The following is a 20,914-nucleotide window of genomic DNA, read 5'->3' as shown; positions in this document are numbered from 1 at the left end:
ATGAAACATGCACAAACACAGGAGAATTCAGTGAGAAGTAACTCAAAGAGGTGGTTAGAATTTGGGCCAATAAATTTGTGGCTAAGTGTCAAGACAAAGAAAAAGGGGTTAGAGCTCCTAGGGGTGGTAAATTGTGGAAAGGTAAGTATATAGAGAAACTTATGAAAGATAGGGGTTATTTTAGTAAGGTTTGTTTGTGCAGACCCAACTTAGTGCAAATCTGTCTTCAGTGATAACAGTTGTTTTCCTTCTTCTGGTATAGAAGAGGGGAGAGAAACACCTTCATAAAGGGAAATTTATATCCTGCTTTTAAGCAACTAGGGGAGGGAAAAGAGCTCTCTCTGTGTTTGCTGTTTCTTAATTGCTTTCAGCTCAAAATAATCCTTATGCCAAAGTGGAATGTTCTAATCTCTTCACTAGAATGTAGAGTAAAAGAGGGAGACAGGTGAGATAAAAGTGAATAAGGAGGCAAGGACTAGACCTTATAGGGCCTTATAAGACAAGTTAAACGGTTTGGACTATATCCTCAGAACAATGAGAAATCCTGAGTTATGGGGTAAGGTTCAGGGAGGGGAGTTCTGACATGATCAGACTTATTTTTGGAGGTAGGTAAAACTGGAAGCAGGAAGAGACATGAAGGTCTATTTAGGAGGTAAAGTTAGTAGCGCTTTGTGACTACCGTGTTTCCCTGAAAATAAGACCTAGCCAGACAATCAGCTCTAATGCATCTTTTGGAACAAAAATTATTATAAGACCCGATCTTATTTTACCATAATATAAGACCGGGTCTTATATAGTATAATATAATATAATATAATATAATATAATATAATATAATATAATATAATATAATATAATACCAGGTCTTATATTAACTTTTGCTCCAAAAGACGCATTAGAGCTGATTGTCCGGTTAGGTCTTATATTTGGGGAAACATAGTAGATGTTAGGGTTAAAGAAAGAGAGTGGTCCAGGTTTGGACAGTGGAGAAGAGGGTGACGCCTTAAACAGGGATAGGAAATATTTCAAGTACTATGAGGAATGAGGAGTTTCCCTGAGAACAAAGTACCTGTGAGATATTCAGATAGAGACATCCAGTTGACAATTAGGCATTTGGGTCTGGAGTTCTAAGAAGCAGTCTTGCTGGAGATACAGATTTTGGAGTAATTTTAGATGAAAATTATGAGAATGGATGGGTTTGCCTGGGAAGAATGTGTAAGGTGAGATGGCCTAGAACAGAAGCATTCTAATGTTAGAGGGGCAGCCAAGGAAACGGATAAAGAACAGAGCAGTAGAAGGAAAACAAGGAGACTGTGTGATCAGAGATGACAAAGGAAAGGGATAGTTTCACCAAGAGGAGCCAACATGGGGGGCGGAAAGAGCCTCAAGGTCAGGTTATAGAAGGAGGATAAAAGGCAGCATGCAACAGGGACAAAAGAAGGGTACAGATAAGGAGGACTGAAGGAATTCAGAATTCAGAGGTAAGCTTACTCTGGGCTATATTTCAGTGGTACCTGCATCTTGCCAAAGATACCATGTCTAGCTTCTTGAATAGTTTCCTAAATGCTGACCTCAAAATCTGATGGAACATAAAACAGACCAAGAGGCAGGCTAAGGAGGAGAGATAATTTACCATGTTTGGGATAATGCTTGTTGTAACCCAACTCCACTCACCAGTGAAACATATATGGATAATGGGTGACAGCAGGATGCCCAAGTGCTTGCTGGATGGTGAGTTTAAGTAGGTCAATCAGGAACAGAGAAAGAAGTAAAAATCCTCTAAAAGATCCCATCAAAGAACAACTTCAAACAATGTGGTCTTGCTGCGCACATAGAAAACTACAACAGATGTGTTAGCCCACGGAACAATAGTCAGAAAAGAGATGCCCTTTTTTGGGGGAAGGGGGGAAACTTTAGGCAAATTCTAAGCTTAAGAGCCAGAGTGCCAAACATCACAGACTGTTTAAATGCTGACTCTAGATACACATATTCACACACACAGCAATATCATCTTTATGGATCCTGTATTTTAAGCTCCTTCATTTAAGTTTATAAGAATTCGTTGCACAAGTGTAAGACTTGGGTTGGCAGCACATTCGATGGAAAAAGAGCTGTGTTTGTAAAATAAACACAAGCTTAGCATGAGCGAAGTGTCATGGGACTGCTAGGAAATGCAAATACAACTTTAGTCTACTTTAATAGAAGTGTCCAGATAATAAAGAAGTAGTTCTACTGCATTCTGAATTAGAATAAATCTGGAGTGTTGTGTCAGTTAAATGCATCAGATTTTAAGAATAATGTCTTACCCATCCCTTTCTTTCCATTTCCACTACCACATTTTCTCCTCTTATACCTGGTAGATGGACAAAGACGGACGAATTATCAAATGCTCTCATCGCACATGCCTTTTGGAATTTCACTTTGCCATCAATTCTCCCATGAAGAAGTGGAGTCTATTTCTCCTCTAGTTGAATGCAGGCTGGCCCTGAGTCTTTGACCAACAAGAAGTGATGGGGTTTGACTTACCTGTCCAGGTCTTAAGGGGCCCAACAGCTTCTGCTTTCATCCTCTTGGTTGCCAACCACCAAGTCAAGAAGCTAGAGCTAAACTACTGACTGCTGAGAAGCCAAGGTTGAAAAAGAGCTGTGGAGAACTGAGGAGCTCAGTCAGCAGCTAACACCCAGGCCTCAAACACGTGAGTCCTTGCATCTTTCAGCCCCCGTCAGACCAATGATGGTAATATTCTTTATCTGTGCTATCCAGTATGGAGGTCAGCCACATGTCTAGTAAGTCCTTGGAATGTGGCCAGGACATCTAAAGAACTTCATTTTTAATTTCACTTGAATTTAACTAAACTTTAAAATAGCGAGTAGCTACCGTACTGGACAGTGTAGAAGACTATTGCCATTCAAATTCACCCAGCATAACCCTATTAAAAGAACAGGGCACAGAAAATCACCTTAGCACCTACCCTTTGTGGGGCTACAAGTACATAAGCAGTGATTACAGACAGCTGGTGGATATACGAGTTGCTTTGTCGACTGGTGTTTAAAAAAACAGTCACCCAAAGGAAGAGAGGTACCCATTCTAATCTGACTTCATCTGTATAAAATAAGAACCAGAAAGGGAAATTTCCATACAGTGGAATGTACTATGAGTACCACATGTAACCTAGAAATGTTCTAACTAGAAAATTAACTTTCTGGTGGCTTAGATGGTTGGAGTGCCATGCTAACACTGAGGTCGCCAGTTCGATTCCCACGTGGGCCAGTGAGCTGCGCCCTCTACAGCTAAGATTGTGAACAAGGGCTCTCCCTGGAGCTGGGCAGCTGTGAGCAGCTGGAGGTTGGCATGGGCTGCCGGGGCTGCAGTGGGCTCCCTCAGGCTGCTGTGATGCCGTGGTCTACTGTGTGTGTGGGCAGCCGTGTGCTGCCAGGAGCGGCCCGTGGCCAGCATAAGTGGCCTGTAGCCATCGTGAGTGGCCAGCAGCCGTCAAGAGCTGCTGTGAGCTGCCGACTGCCGACTGGCAACCACCGGGGAGCGCAAGGCTCATAACACCAGCATGGGCCAGGGAGCTGTGTCCTACACAACTAGACTGAGCAACAACGGCTTGAAATGGAGTGTGGGGGGAGGTGGAAGAAGGGGGGAAATTAACCTTCAAAAATGATATTCCTCGTTTCCTGAAAAACAAAGTTTTACTAGTTCTCTGGTTCACATATTTTTTGGGGGAAGGGGCATGAAAGTAATTTGAGAGAGCCTACTGCATTAGACAGCCACATACACTAATATATTCATCTTACTTTTTTCAGACTAAGAACATAGAAGTTCAGAGAGTTTATAACTTGCCCAAGGTCCTAAAAATACGTAGTAGAGCCAGAGATTAAATTCAAAAGCAAGCCTCTGCCTTTCCAATTCCACACTCTTTCCAATACACCAGAAAGCCTCTCCAATCAAGAATAAAAATTTCTGCCTGTCTTTTGAGATTTTCCATGATCTGGTCACGTAATATTTCCAGTTAATGCCTTAACTCTTAACAGACTGATCTCATTTCTGCTTTCCTTCACTTATTCTCCTTTTTTTCCCCTTCTCATTCTAACCATTCTTCAAATCCCAATTTGTCCCGTTTTCCTTCTGTGAAAAGTTCCTCATCTTAATCCCAATTAATTTCCCTCTTCTCTGAATTTTCACATCATTTATAATGGGCACCACACAAGGTAGCAGGACTTTTCCCTTAAGTAGACTGTAATCTCTTTGAGGACAGGGGCCATACTAAAACTTTGAAGGGTGGAAATTTCCTATTTCCCTCTGAGATATGAAGAGGTACTTCTGGAATGGATAAATGACCTAAATTCAATAGGCAAATACTTCATGATTAATTAAACTCAGCCTCAAACTCCCGAGTTTTACCCTTTGCTTAATCGACCGCACACGAATTAATCCAGAAAGCTCAGCGGCGAATCAAGACGGCAGCCGGGCCACGTAACGATGCCCGCCAGCTCCAGCCCGACACGCCCAGCCCGCTGGGTGCTGATTGGGCGTGGCCCAGCCGAGGGTGGCCGATTGGGCGTGGCGTGCGTGAGTAGAGGCGGGGCCGAGAAGAGGAACCTATGCTCTGGGTCAGACTCGGTAGTCTCCGATAATCCTCGACAATTTCCGGCAACGGTCTCCTCCTCCGCCGGTTCGCCTCGGGTTTTTCCGACATCCTTCGGACCTTTCCGTCCTGCTCCCGCGCGGATCTCTTCACTTCGGGTATTTCCGTGTCCCGCTCGGAGGTGCTCGGCAATCGCTCGGCCGCCCCCATCCCCCGGTAACGGTCGCTGGTTAGTTTAAATGAGCCGGGGCTGGCCGGGCCGGAGCCGCTACGGGGGGGGGCCTGAGGCACTGCAGAAAGTGGGTTTGAGCCTCAAGGATGACGGTGCTGCAGGAACCCGTCCAGGTAATGATAACCCCCTTCTCTGAGGCTTGGCTCGCGGCCCCAGTCGGGAAGCCGCGTATGGCTACTCCGCGGCCTGGTGCGGCCTAGGCCCGGCTGCTTCTCCCGCCTCTCCTTATGCCGGGTCCTGCCTGTCTTCTCGTCAGTTCAGAGGCCTTGCCCACAACCTAAGCCGTATTATCTCTGGGCCTACATTACTTCTGCCCCTAGTGTGAGCAGCATTCGGCGATAATGCCTTCCATTCCGAGCCGACGTCCGGCTAGCCCTCCTGTCAGTCTAAGGGCCTGGTCCTGGCTGGGGTGAGAAATGAGGGTGGGCGGGGGGTGGCGGGGGAAACTCGCCCCAGGTGCTCTGTTACCTAAAGGATGATTGGGAAGCACATTTGATCAGAGCTTGCATGGTCTTCATAATGGTTGGGCAAGTTTGTGAGGGGGGTGGTGGTGGTTTGGTTTGGTTTGGTTTTGTCTTATGTGAGAGGGTAGAGGGATCGGTATTTTTAATACTAATTTCTATTTTGGTAACAGACTTACTAGCCCACGTTGCTTTTCTCGTTCAGTGAATTTCCCACTGAACAATAATCTGAGAAGAGAACTCCCAAGGCCTAGTGCTAAGGTGCAAGCACCTACACAAGGGGAGAGGGTGGAAACGGCAAATCTGGGTTTTTTCCATAGCCTCTGATGGGGATCAAGAGTGTTTCAATTCATGTTTATAAGGCGTCCAGGAAATGAAAGACCAAGAATGGTTTTTCCATCTATCTCACTGTCCTTACCACACCAAGGTATGCTTTGACGCACACTGCTCTGTTGGCATGGAAGAAACCCTATTGGATTTTAAGTGTGCGATGCAGTGCCAAGTCATTTCCCCCTGCCATCTGAAGAAACTGAATCTTTTGTCCCTTGGTGATGGACCGGGTCTGGGAGACTTTCAATCCACCATTTGATCTTTGACTTGATTTAAAAAGTTGACCTCTATCAACTACTGTCATTGAGTCATGGACTTTCTTTATTTTGAAGATATAAAGCAAATCGAATTTAAAAGTTAATTCATATTACCCTTAATAAGCCTGTGATAGCAAATAGTAAATATTTTAATACATTACTACTTCATATTTCCTTAATTCTTCTCCACCAGATGAAATACCAGTTTCTTCTAGTTGGCTTCTTCTCTAGCCCTTTACATATAGCAGCTATTATTGGTTGCATTAATATAATATAGGATTCTAGCTTAGGAAATTCACCTGTTTGTAAATTGTACCAGTGCTTCCAAAGCTATTTCTTAACATCCAGATTCCTCTTACTAGTAAAGAGTCCCTTTTAAGATTTTTTTTTTTTTGAGGCCTAACATGAACTTAGAAGTTGCTGTCTGTACCTTAAATGGATAAGTAGATCACTCAATTGTTTAATTTGTCTCATATTCTTGTAATTTTGCCTTAATAATTGATACATTTGCCTTCTCTTACCCCAAAAGGCTTCTAAAATGATAAATTAGTTGTATTGCTAGCTTATAACCACTATTTAATAATAATTTCAACTTGTATAAAAACATGGAGAAGAAAAGAAATATCTAGCCTATTCCTACATAGTATCCCTCAGGTTTCCTTTCTTTTCCTTAAAGTTCTCTTGGCAGTAATACACTGAGGTATTTTTAAGGCTTAAAAGTCAAATTTGGTTTGCTTGGGGTTTTTTTCACACTACCTTTGTCCATTAGATTCAGGGATGGTGGTAAGAAGCTTTAGGATATGGCTACGTGAGAATTTTGGTTGACTTACAGTATACAAGTAAGATACCATTCAGGAAGGGGTCTGGAGCAGTGAGCGGAACAGCAACTTTGGCTACAGTGATAAAGATCAACTGATCTGGGATAGTGCTGAAAATGGAAAGAATTAGGAGGAAAATAAAAATAGGACAGATAAATAAGATATATATTTTTTAACTATGGCGAGTGATTGTATGTATTTGTAAAGGAATGAGAGTAAGTTGGAAAGTTGTTTCCTTTCTTGGCATAACTCAAGGTATTACTGGGCATAGGAAAAAGTTGAGAGAAAAGATGAGACCAACTGTTTTCTGCTTTTTTTTTTCTTTAAAATTTTAATGTGGGATAGTCAGTGTGATATACCATGTAAGCCTAAATATAAGCTTCTCCATATTATTTCTCATAGTAAAGGTGTTACTTGTCTGTGGGGGTACAAAAAAACCAACTTTTGCCCCACCTTCTGTTTTCTTCTAGCTGGGCTAATTATCAGATTAACATGAGACAGGTTAACAGGAGAAAATGTCCAAATTTTATTACAGATGTGCATGACGGGTTGTCATAAGAATGAGACATGAAGACACATTGGACAATTGAGGTTTATGTGCCATTTTAGACAAAGGTGAAGCGGAGCAAGGGTCTGGGATTTTAAAGGAAAGTAGACAATTCACAGGTAGACAAGAAAGAGCAAACATGTGGTAAACAAATTCTTGCTGGGCTACCCAGAAACAATGGGTCACAGAAGGAAGCTCAACAAACAGGCTTTGCTAGGCTTCTCACTTTCTTCCACATTTAGTTTATAGTGAGGCTAAAAGAAGGTGATGCTCCCCTTCTCTTTCTATCTGAATTCCTTTAGACAGGTAAGGGCGGAGAGTCAAAGGTTCTGAGTCTTTTGTTTCTTAATAACCAGCTTAAAATCAATATCCCAGAAGGCATATATTGGGTTGGCAAAACTTTGGTTCCCCTCAAGTCTTTACAAAAATCTCTCCTATTGTGAGACAGAATTCTGTTAATTATTTTTAATATAACTGTTTGGGAAAGAAACTCACATAAATGAGTTCAATCAGTGCTAATTTGGATGTTTATAAAATTCACCTGATGAAATTGATCTTTTAAAAAAGCAAACACATTTTAATAGATTTATCAATTATTCCTTGAAGTAGGGCTTCACAGTTAGAAGTGTTAGATGAAGTTGTAAACAAGCCTTGTGAAAATCACCTTACTAAGCAGTATAGTAAGTGGGTACCATACACCTCATATCGTTTTAGAGATCATTAGATAGTGAAGGTATACTTTTGGCTTGGGATAAGATGTACAGGGACAACAATCTAACATGAATTCAGAGTACCCTATTTCAAATAACAAAATTGAGGGTGGTCAGGAAAATGGTGTTAGGTGACAAAAAAAGGCTTCATTGATGTCAAAGATATATGTGAACAGTTTCAGTAAAATTGTTCTATTCAGTGAGAATAGAAAAAGATGAAATTTCTAAATATGTTTTGTGATTTTTAAAATACATGTGTGTAACTGCATTGATTAATCAATAGGCATTAGACTGTTTGATCGTCATTCAAAAATGTATGTGTTCATGTTAACTGAAACACATTTGTTTATGAATTTTTCTTTTGGAAAGTAGAAGATCACCATGTATTTAGGTACAATAGAGTACTTGAAGACAGTGCTACATAGTACCTGAACTGAGAGAATAAACTTTGGGGAGCGAGGGTGGAGGAAGAAGTCATTGCAAGTACATAATAATTTAATTCCTTTATGGACTCGTGTCCTGATGTAGCCCTTTTTGGGCTTATGGTCTGTTAAGAGAGAAAACATTAACCAAGTAATCACAAATTAATATACAGACTGCGATCAGGATATTATAAATAGGGTGTGAGGAGAGCGACCTAATAGGAGGGACCTGACGCAGGTGCGGGTGTCAGGTTTGTACCTGGACCACCGAAGGAGGTACTGCAAAGCAGCCAAAAGTTAAGCAGCCTCAGTGACAAAATCAAATAGGAAAGAATGTTAGGCATCTGCTGTGTACCAAGCACAAAAAGAATATAAAAGACATTCTAAAACCTCTTAAAAGGATGTCAGGAAAGACCTTTTTGAGCAAATAATATTGAATGTTATGCAGATTCTGAGATCTGAAGATTGCAAAAGAAATAGTAATTTGAAGAGCATTAAGAGAAAACAGCACGAGCAGAGAGTCTCTAAGACAGCAGAACGTGGCTTTGGAAGAACTGAAAGAAGTCCAATGTGGCTGGAGTTGCATAGTAATGGAAGGCCATTTTCCTTTCAAGGATAATGGGGAATCGTTGAAGGATTTTTAGCAGAGGGTTGTGAATGTTAAAACTCTCTGGCTACTGTATGAGAAATGTAATGGGAGGAGGGATTTAAGAGTGAAAAACAGTCTTAGGATAACGTACACTAAAATGGTAACAATGGAGTAGGAAAGAGGTAGATAAATTCAAGAGCTGTTTTGGATTTAGAACCAATGAGACATGAAAACTGATTGGATAGGGGGAGGTTAATGACGGCTGCCTGGATTTCATTTTGGTGGTGCCATTTAATAAATGGAAAATTTTTTGAGGAGGGGATACATTTGAAGGCGGATAATTAAGAATTCTGTCTTGTCCAAATTGAATTGGAGACATTTGTGAAACCAACCAGAAGAAGTGTGGCGGTATAATCTCTAATTTTTGAGGGGTCTAGTCTTGTTGGGAAGGTAAGAATGCTTAACAAGAACAGTTGGATAATGTTGTAAGTCATTATGTATTTGGTTGCACAGATAAAGGAATTCAGAAAAGAGATCCTTGCAGACTGGAAAAATGGGAAAGGTTTCTTGAAGGAGTAGAACTTAAAGCTTTAGAAGATGGGAAGTCTTTGAATTGGGAGAGAAGAGGAAAACCATTTCTGGCATGGAATGGCAGGAGCAAAAGCCCAAAGTTGGGAGTGATGTGCAGGAACAGGAGAAGAGTGAAATATTACAGCTTTGGCAAGAATGGGAATTGACAGCAGCAAGAGCTAAGGTTTTGCTAGCCAGGGAGAATCAGGTTACAAGGGACTTAACATCCAGGCTGAGGAGTTTAGATTTAATGTATTGTAATAAATAGCCATTGTAGGTTTTTGAACAGAAGAATTATGTAATGAAAGCACTACTTTGGGAAGATTAATCTGGTGCTGTTGGGAAGGAGGGATGAGACAAGAGCTAGGGAGACATGCAGGCTAGTAGAAAAATCCAGTTACATGGTAATATACACCAAGGTTTCTCGATCTTGGCACTACTGATGCTTTGGGCAAGCTACCCTGTTTCCCGAAAATAAGATGTAGCTGAACAGTCAGCTGTAATGTATCTTGTGGAGCAAAAATTAATATAAGACCCAGTCTTATGTTACATAAGACTGGGTCTTATAGTAAAATAAAACCGGGTCTTATATTGATTTTTGCTCCACAGAGACGCGTTAGCGTTGATTGTCCTGCGAGGTCTTATTTTCGGGGAAACGGTAATTTATTGTGGGGGACACTGTCTTGTGTATTATAGTGTTTTGCAGCATCGCTGGCCTCTACCCATGAGATGCCCCCTCACAACCAAAAATGCCCCCCCCCCACATTGCTAAATGCCCCTTGGGTGGCAAAATTGGCCAGATTAAGAACCGCTGGTGTAGATCTAAACTAGAGTTGTAGAAATTAGATTGTAATGTATAATAGTAAAATTCCACAATGTTTTTTTTTTTTTCTTACATTTTCCTATATTGTCTGAGGCTTTTATTATCAATTTTTTATGGTCTAAAACAGCAGCTATTTTCTTTTTTGACAAGAACAAAACAAAATTATGTTGTCACATTTAAGTCTGAATTAGTTATACAACTTATAGAAGTTTGTTTATATTTTAAATAATATTTTGTGTTTAAGAAGAGCAAGCAAGGAACTTTGCCATTTAATTTCTATGCTGTTGATTTATCTTTTGAATTAATGCATTCTAGGACTAACCCATTAATGTAATCAGTAGGATTTCTCTTGTAAACTTTTTTGGGTGGGAGGTGTTGTTCTCTTTGGCTTCCTGACTCTTAACAGCATTTCATCTATGTGGCTTTAATTTGTAGAGCTCTGGAGGTGATGTACTGAATGATACTCTTTCAGGGGCAGATCCACACAAGTACTTGGGCAGAATTGGATGAATAACTAGGGGACTAATCTTAGCCCTGCTCATCATCAGCTACCAATTTGCAGTGCCTTAGAGAATAGTTCATTCCCCACTCCATTCCCCAAAAGAGACACCATCACTTAGGAATGCAGAGGTGCTTGAGCTGAGTACTGTGTTTCCCCGAAAATAAGACCTAGCCGGACCATCAGCTCTAATGCGTCTTTTGGAGCAAAAATAAGACTCAGTCCCAGGTATAATATAATACAATATAAATACAAATACAGTACCAGGTCTTATATAATATAAGCCCAGGTCTTATATATAAGACTGGCTCTTATATTAATTTTTGCTCCAAAAGACACATTAGAGCTGATTGTCCGGCTAGGTCTTATTTTCGGGGAAATATGGTAGTGATGGAAGCTATATGTGGCGTTCTCTTAAGTGGCAGGTTTTACTACTGGGATTTATGGGAGCTTGAGTTTGCTGATTTCACTTTGCCTTTATGACCCTCTCAAGAATTGGTGATAAAGGATTGTTGTTCTGAACAAAGCTTGACTTTAAATCAGAAAGGGATAGAACTTTTGAATATACTGCTTTTATTTTTCTCTTTCATTTCTTTGATTTTAAGAAGAAAAGAATTCAAAGTTCTAGGGCTTTATGGCTATAGTATATACGTGTCAAATTTTCCTGGTGATCAGTAGTACTAAGGTAGCTGGTGAATCATTGCGTCTTTTGTGGCTTATGTGTCACAGAATAAATAATTGTGGCAGATATGCTGGGAGATGTTATATAATGGAAACTGTACCTTAAATTATATATATATATATATATATATATATATATATATATGACTTATTTATATTAAGAGATGGGAAAGAAAATGGTTTTTTAAAAAAATATTTTTATTGGGGAAGGGGAACAGGACTTTATTGGGGAACAGTGTGTACTTCCAGGACTTTTTTCCAAGTCAAGTTGTTGTCTTTTCAGTCTTAGTTGTGGAGGGCGCAGCTCAGCTGCAGGTCCAGTTGCTGTTGCTAGTTGCGGGGTGCGCTGCCCACCATCCCTTGCGGGAGTCGAGGAATTGAACTGGCAACCCTTCGGAGTTAGGAGCATAGAGCTCTAACTGCCTGAGCCACCCACCGGGCCAGCCCAAGAAAATGGTTTTAAGTGCCTAATGTGTGCCAGTCAGTATACTAGGAGCACTATATATGTATCATTTCATTTAATTCACACAAATCCAAGAAATAGAGCTCCAATTTTCAGATGAGGAAATTGAGGCTGAAAAAAGTTAAATAATCACCCCCAAAGTCACACTGCTGAAAGTACTGGCACACAACTTTGAACAAAGGTCTCCAACATCAAATCCTGAGTATATTCTTTCTACTCACCATGTTTTTTCATTTACAACAAAATTAAACAAGTTCTTAAGAAATCCCCCATGTTTTATAAAGGAGTAATTAGGTGGTGATTATTTGCAATACAAAATAATTCTTCTATGTGCCACAAAGTTTCCTCTAATAGAGGAAATCTCTAATAGAGATTTCCAGAGATCCTTAAGTATGTATGGAATATACAAGAATGCAGAGAGACTTAAGGCTAAGACTAACTGAAGGTGCTAGTAATTGGAGGACTGCCAGAGTCAAGGATCACTGTGTATTCATTCTACACACATTACTGCTTCAAAAGTACCCAGTAGGTGCTGGGATTGTAATAGTGAGCAAAAACAGATGTCCCTGCCTCTCTAGTGTTTATGTTATAGTGAGGAAGACATGCAGTGCTATCCTAAATAAGTATAAATGACAACAGTGAGAAGTGTGACAAAGGAAAGGTACTTGGTGCTGTTAGAGTGTATAATGATGCCTGACCTCATCTAGGGGTCCCAAAAAAGCTTTTTCTGAGAAAGAAGTCCAAAAAATGAGTAGAATCTGCATGGTTTGGAGGAAAGGAGGAGCGTGACAGGTAACGTGCATTGTATGTTTAAAGGACCTGGGACAGGAGGGTGACATGGCAGGTTTGAGGAGCTGAAAGAAGGTTGTTGTGCTAGCACGGAAAGCAATGATGATACAAGATGAATTGGGAGGTAAGCATGGACTATACCACACTGCCTCGCTTGGTGACTTTGGTTTTTATTGTTAAGGACCATGAGAAGCCCCTGAAGGATTTTAGCAGAGGGGTGATATCATCAGATCTGATTTGGGAGAAGCTCACAGAGAGAGAATGGATCATAGGTGGAAAAGAATTCAGAAAGGCCAAATAAGACACTATTAAAGCAATCTAGGAAAAAAATGGCCTGCCTTAAAAAGGAAATGTTTATTGAGTTTCTCTCTTTCATTATTACTTTAGTTGTCTAATTTAAATATCATTTTGAAAGCTACCTCTATGCTTGGTTCCAGAACTGTAGGTCATATGTGGTCTGGTAGGTCACCAGGCCACATCAGCTCTTAGCTCAGATAAGTGCTGTGGTCATCTTGATGAGTGTCAGAGAGATCCCCTTTATCTGACCTGGACTGGGGTGTGGAGATCATATTAAGCATTTAAGAAATAGTTGTTGAGTCAAATTAGGTTTGAATACCCTTTAGCCTATCAGGAGATTTTGGGGGGTTTTTTGTTGTTGTTTTTTGGAGTTACTGTGTAGTCCCAGTGTTCAAATTTTCTGAAGAGAACACTCATAGTTTATCACATTACCTTTTATCTCTTTGCTATGTTGTAATATAAAGGAGATGTAGGTTAGATAGCAGTGATTCTGTCGTATATTTAAAACCTGCACTTAAATTTACCCCTTTCCAACACCACATGTTTTTGTTCTGAGGTTCAGCTTCCCAATTGTTTGATTGAAAAATAAAAAAAAACACAGAGACCGCAATGACAGTGACCAAATAGGTGCCTATGGAATAATGAATGCCTAGCTTACTCATAGTTTCTTATTGTCAGTAGAGATCTGAAAATCCAAAATGTTAAGGCTTTGTACAGCTGAAGAACTTGATTTTCTCAAGTTGGTTAAGTTTTTACTGAAATCGGGATCATATAGCAAACAAAGTAGATGCTCAGTAAATGTTTACTGAATGGATGACTGATTGTTTCAGAAGTGGTAGGTATATTGAGTAGGATGATAAGGCAAAAGATCTGAATAGTACGGAGGAAAGTCTAGAGGAGAGTCTACGACGTGATCTAAACTGCTATTAACCAGAAAAATCTAGGTATCTTCCAGGTATTTATAGATCACACCACTAAGAGATTTTATTGCCCCCAAACCTGATCTATTCTAACCCTTCTATCAGACTGACCCATATCTCCTTGTCAGATTTTTGCTTTTTAATATTTTGTTTATTGTGTCAAGAAAGAAACAACTAGATGTTGTTTTGTATTTATATTGTCAACATTAATATTCCATTTGATTCATATAAAATCAATTGTAGTAGGAATGTCTTAACTTGTGTTTTATCTCCAGGTTGGGTTTCTAAAAGTTTGTAGGTCAGTGGAAAATGGAAAATGCATTCAGAATTCCAAAATAAATATTCAACAAACATTTGTTGAACATTCATTATGTTTAAGGGCAGTTATCCAGGATAACTAGGGAAATAGCTAGTTAAGTAGGATAACCAGGGAGTTATAGAGAAAAATAGAATCTGATTTTTGTCTTCAAGAAGTTGCAACTTATGTAGTTAACCAAGTAATAAACCAAATTTAGTAAACAGTCTGATTATTTTTTTAAAGCATAAACAAAACTGTCTAGAACCCCATAGGATGGAGTTATTAATATTGCATTGGATAGATCAGTGAAGGCTTCATGAAAGGTAAAGGAACATGTAAGCTGAATTTTGAGGAAAGGATGACTAAAATTTCAGGAGATAGAAGGTAAAGACTAAGTACAGCCCAAACACAGGCAACAATGTTACCAAACCTTTGAAGTATTAAAATACAGTGGATGTTTAGGGACCTATAGAGGCCTTTTCTAGTTCTAGACCATAGGCAGCTTTAGTGAGATGTGAAAACAGAGCTGTCAAAGGAGGATTAAAAGCCAGATAGGATTTGAATAGTTCACTAAGGAGTTTGTGTTTTATTCTGTAGATACTTATTTTGTAAATTTTGTGAGGCTGTCCAAGAGGAATTGTTAGAAAGTTTGATCAGAGAGGAAGACATGATGATAATGATGATGGCAGCAGCTAAAAGTACAGTAGTTCCCCCTTATCCATGGTCTACCACGTTTTGAGAATATTAAATGGAAAATTCCAGAAATAAACAATTCATAAGTTTTCATTTGCACACTGTTCTAAGTAGTGTAATGAAATCTAGCACCATCCTGCTTCATCCCACCTAGAATGTGACTCATCCCTTTGTTTAGTATTCACGCTGTTGACACTACCTGCTCATTAGTCACTTGGTAGGCTTCTCATTATGAGATTGAGTATTGTGTTATCACAGTGCTTGTGTTCAAGTAACCATTATTTTACTTAATAATGGCCCCAAAGCACAAGAGCAGTGATGCTAGTGATTTGGATATGCCAAAGAGAAGCTGAAAAGTGCTTCTTTTGAAGAGTGAAAAGGTGAATACAGTACAAATGAGATCTTTTGAGAGAGGGAGACCACAGTCACATAATTTTTGTTACAGTATATTGTTACAATTGTTCTATTTTATTATTAGTTATTGTTAATCTCTTATTGTGTCTAATTTATAAATTAAACTCTATCGTAGGTATGTATACATAGGAAAAAGCATAGTATGTATAGGGTTTAGTACTATTCACAGTTTCAGGCATCCATTGGGAGTCTTAGAATATATCCACCAAGGATAAAGGGGGACTACTATATCTAAATTCAACTCCACAAATATATCTATCACCTGTTATGTATCAGGCTCTAATACTGTCTCCCATCAGCTAGACCAGTGATTCTTAATAAACCAAGATATCTGCAAACCCCAGCACTATATACAGGTTTTCTGTATATAGGTGCATGTGCTTTTTTCTGGGGAGCCTCATAGCTTTCATAAGTTTTTCAAGAGTGTGCTATAAAAGGAGGGAGAAGGGGCCGGCCCGGTGGCTCAGGCGGTTGGAACTCCCGTGCTCCTAACTCCAAAGGCTGCGATTCGATTCCCACATGGGCCAGTGGGCTCTCAACCACAAGGTTGCCAGTTCGATTCCCGCAAGGGATGGTGGGCTGCGCCCCCTGCAACTAGCAAAGGCAACTGGACCTGGAGCTGAGTTGCACCCTCCACAACTAAGATTGAAAGGACAACAACTTGACTTGGAAAAAAGGCCTGGAAGTACACACTGTTCCCCAGTAAACTCCTGTTCCCCTTCCCCAATAAAATCTTAAAAAAAAAAAAAGGAGGGAGAACTAAGTAGTTACCTAGAAATGGGGAAGAATTGTTCTGAACCCTGAACGCTTACCAGTAAAAAGGTTTAAAAATAAGTATACCTAACTCAATCCCAACTGCCAGGGACAGTGATTGAGTCATTGGCTTTGAAGTAGAGCACCATCAAGCAGGAGTTGATAGCCACTGATCTCGTCAGGAATAACACTGAAAGGTACTCCATGGGAACAGAAACTATTAATTACTGTACTCCCACTCTAGAAAGTGCCTGGCACATAGTAGGTACTCAGTAAATACTTATTGAATGAATGAGTACCAGAGCCCCCCAGTTCAGAAAAGTTAAAAAGACCACATGTCCCCCCCCCCCCCGCCCCCTCCAATTGCTTTATCATTCATGGTAAGTCACGCTGGAATCAATAAAAACATTTCCTCACACAAATGATAGTATACCCTTTTACTCTAAATAGCTAAGTATAATGTTGATATCCATCACAGGCAGATGCTATCAGAAGTAAAGCCGAGGAGCACTAAGGACTAGGGGCCTTAGATCCTTGGCTAATGGTACACGGAAGAGTTAAGAGCAGCAGAGATGGGAACATTTTATTGAGGGTTCTGGCTGTTTCAGCATAGCCTGTTTTGGGTACCTTTTTCGTTTAGATGGCTCTTATTAGGGAAGAATCATACAGTGATCTAACAGTTCTTCTTAACAGGTCCTATTGGTATTTAGTGGCCTTCTCTTTTTTTTCTCTTCCTATCTTTATTCCCCAGTAGAGGGTACCCTCCAATTACTGAGTCTTTTTTTAATGTGATATGATATATCAATATTCTAAGTATTCTTTTCTGAGATTGAGAGGAATTGTGGGATTAATTTATGTGGAGGTATTTCAGAAACGATATATGCCAGCTGGCAGAAAACTGAACTGTGGCAAAATTACAATTGTATGAACCCCTTTCTCTTCTGGAAATAATGAGTTGGGATAAATCAGGCTTTTGGGAACAAACTATCTTTTGTATGGATTCTATAAACATCTGAAAATTCCAGGATTTCTCTTATTTAGAGCAGATAAGTTTTATGCACACATATTGGAATCATTTTACAGAATATGCCAACTACTGAAAATATTGGGGGCGAGTGAAATGGTAGTTGCTATTACATTTCTTACCAAAGAGAAATTTCTTTGTAGCCCAACTAATTTGGATGGATTATGAAAGGCGATGGTATTATGATTCATTTCCATTAATATGTAGGATGTTTTAATAGGAATAAGAAGTGGGTTTGGGCTGAGAAGGAATATGAAGGCCTAAGGCAGTGGAACTTGAGTAATTCAAGTCTTTCTTTTAAAGCAAAGGGACATGACCAGAAGGATTTGAAATTATTTTATTCATGGCATCTGAATTAACATTAAATGAGACAACCTTTTTGACTTGGGGGATTCTGCTGAATAGGGAGGTTTTTAATTAGAGTAAGTCTTCTAGGTCAGTCCTTTTCAAACTTTAACATGCATAAAAATCACCTGTGGATCTTGTTTAAATGCATTCTGATTTACCGTGTTTCCCCAAAAATAAGACCTAGCCAGACAATCAGCTCTAAAGCATCTTTTGGAGCAAAAATTAATATAAGACCTGGTCTTATTTTACTATAAAACTGGATCTTTAATATAATATAATGTAATATGATATAATACATAATACTGGGCCTTATATTAATTTTTGCTCAAAAAGATGCATTAGAACTGATGGTCCGGCTAGGTCTTATTTTTGGGAAACATGGTTGTAGGTCTGGGGTGGGTCTGAGATTCCACACTTCTAGAAAGCTCCCAGAAGATGCTAGTGTTGAAGTAGCAGGCAATGACTGGATTAAGAACACTAACGTTGGAGGAAAAAATGCTGCCAGTGTTGGTTTAGTTTACTCAAAAGTTAAGTTTAAATTCTCCTTCCTATCCGTTGTATCTGGATGGGAATGGTCAGATAAGACATCTCTGAGATACTATAAAATACTATATAGGTAATAAGGTTAAGTAAACGAGAGGCTCTAGAGACCCCAAATGAAGTTACTTTACCATTTATTTGTTGAGGAAATAGAAAAATATACTCCTGGGCTAAGTCATCAAGCACTGTTAGGACTTCTAATTTTAAAAATTATAATTAATACTCATAGCAATGTTGTTAAACGTTTGCTTGTTTGTTCAAATACTTGAGCTTTACTATATCCAAGCTGTATTAATCACTTATAATGTAATCTAGATTTACTATTATAATGTTAGCTAATGATCTTCGTTAGGTAAGCAGATCTTACTTGTGAGCTAATGTACATGCTAAAAATAAAAAAATTGTTGTATCATGATCAGTTGGGAGATATCTCAAAAATAGTTACTAAAAGTATGTCAGCTTATGAATGATTTATTTTTAAAAAATTAATTGGAGACTTTCATATCTTATGACAGACTAAAAGTTAAAAGAAACCCAGGTGGGTTAAAAGAAATTCCTGTGGTTTAGTGCTCCTAAAAATTCTGGGTAAAACAGTAAGAAGACAAATCGCCTAACAGAAAATGTATGACACATAAACCAGCAGTTTCAGAAAATAATTTGACATTACCCAGTAAAGATGTACATGTGTATACTCAACTATCCAGTAGTTTTATTCTTAAGTATGTATTCTAATTTAGAGAGATTCTTACACATGTACCCCAAGAGATGAATACAAGAGTTTTCATTGCAGTAGCATTATTATAACTGGAAAAACAAAAACAAACAAACAAAAAAACTAGAAATAACCCAAATGTTCGTATGCTGTAAAATTGGTAAAATACGTTTTGGTATATTTATACAGTGGAAATATTTATCTATTCAGGCATCAAAATGAATGAACTCCAGCTGCACACAACACTGAGGATGAATTTTCAGAACATAATATTGGGTTACAAAAATAAATCATAGGATGATACATATAATATGATTGTATTTATTTAAAATTCAAGACAGAGAAAACTAAATGTTACATGCTTAAAGATGATAGATACAAAAGTGTAAAAATTGTGAAGAAAACCAAAAGAAAGATTAACAAAATTCAGGGTAGTGGTTTCCTCATTAAGTCAGAGAGAGGTTATGTGACAGATGAAGAGCGCATAATGGGCTTCAGAGATGTTGGTAATGTTTTATTTCTTGAGCTGGATAGGGAGTACGTGGGTCTAAGTGCTTTTGTTCATTATTATTTAAAATGTTCTATCTGATATATACGAGTACGCAATGTTTCATAATTCTAAAAAAGAAAAGATATGTTCAAATAGATTAAAGGTTATACCTGTGATAGCTTTACTCGTTTGTATTTCAGTATGCTTCCTTGAGTGGGTGAGAATAGGGTGGCATTAAGGGTATGCGACGGGGAAGTTTTTGTAGGTAACATGCATTTGAACATCTCCCTCATATGTATCATGAAAAATTGTTGAAAACCACTGCTGTAAGTTTAGAGCAATATAGCTTAGTGGGGTAGGCAGACCTGCTAACGAATAACTAATATGAGTGCTCATACTAGAAGAGGTATGTTTACCCCCCCACCCCAAAAATGGCCTAGAGATCAGCCAGGAAAGCTTTATGAAGTAGATGTTATTTAAGCTGGGTCTTTAGGACGAGCAATTTATAAGGGGAGGTAGGTAAGGGAACCCACGTTCCCCAGTGAAGGAAAAGGAAGTTACAAAGGCACAGAGGCCCAAACGTCCACGGAGAGTCCAGTGAGTAAGTTCAGATATGTGAAGAGCGCTATCTAACACACTTTGGAGTTTGCACTGTGGGCATTGAGGTTTTATTACTTAAATTAGGGGTGTTGATTTGAGGATCATATGCTAGGCTCTGCGCTAGGAGTTACCGTCAACTCTGTATGTTTGTATATTTATGTTCTTTTCCTCCACTTGCAGGCTGCTATATGGCAGGCACTAAACCACTATGCTTACCGAGATGCAGTTTTCCTCGCAGAACGACTGTATGCAGAAGGTTTGTAATGTATACGTTTCTGTTGAACCACAAATGAATAAAATACATGAATTCCATCACTTTTGAGGACTGTAACAAGATTCTGCGTATCACATTGTTTTCCTTATGACTGACATTGGTTCATAAAAACTTTTCCTGTGTCTGTGTCGTTCCATTATAGGCTACTTTTAATAACTGTGTAGAGTTGCTTCAGGTTTTACACTATGTTTTATTTAATCTTTTTCAATCTTTAGGTATTTTTTCCCAAGTTTTTTTATTAGAACAGAGTCTATATTCTGTGGTGAAGAGCATGGATAAGAGTCTATGGCTTCAGCACAGACCCTAACCCTGTCACCTAAATATGCAGTTGTATACTTTGGGCAAGTTGCTTAAGTCTGAGTATTTCAGATTTCTCATCTATAAAATAAAGATAATAATCATTGCCTCATACAATTGAAGAATTAAATGAGGTAATGTATTTAAAGCACTTGGCACAATCTTCTGACATGGTAATAAAATGCTCAATAAACTCTGCTAGTAATGTATGTTTTGTTTCTGTCATTAATTATTAATTCTCTAAGATGCTAATATAGATAATTATGTACAGTTTTGGTTTTTTTTTAGACTTTTATTTTTAAGTATGTTTTTCCAGGACCTATCAGCTCCAAGTCAAGTAGTTGTTTCAATCTAGTGGTGGAGGGCACAGCTCACAGTGGCCCATGTGGGGATCGAAATGACAATCTTGTTGTTAAGAGCACCATGCTCTAACCAGCCACCCCGTACAGTTTTATTTTTAAGTCATTTCCTT

At 39.0% G+C, this 20,914-nt stretch overlaps 1 protein-coding gene across 4 annotated transcripts in view; it reads left to right on the top strand.

The window, feature by feature from the left end:
• The first annotated feature begins 4,771 nt into the window (after window positions 1-4,771).
• CDC27 (cell division cycle 27) overlaps window positions 4,772-20,914 on the top strand; it is a 59,921-nt gene continuing 43,778 nt past the window's right edge. For all 4 annotated transcript variants that reach the window (XM_074320856.1, XM_019732997.2, XM_074320855.1 and 1 more), the window contains exons 1-2: window positions 4,772-4,936; window positions 20,052-20,127. In XM_074320856.1, the coding sequence (XP_074176957.1) occupies window positions 4,910-4,936; window positions 20,052-20,127 (103 nt within the window). In that variant the 5' untranslated portion in view covers window positions 4,772-4,909. The remainder of the gene's footprint in view (window positions 4,937-20,051; window positions 20,128-20,914) is intronic.

This window comes from Rhinolophus sinicus, linkage group LG15, assembly GCF_036562045.2.
Source record: "Rhinolophus sinicus isolate RSC01 linkage group LG15, ASM3656204v1, whole genome shotgun sequence".
Classification (NCBI taxonomy): Eukaryota; Metazoa; Chordata; class Mammalia; order Chiroptera; family Rhinolophidae; genus Rhinolophus; species Rhinolophus sinicus.
Note: the sequence above shows the minus strand (reverse complement) of the source record. Positions and strands in the feature narration are given on the sequence as shown.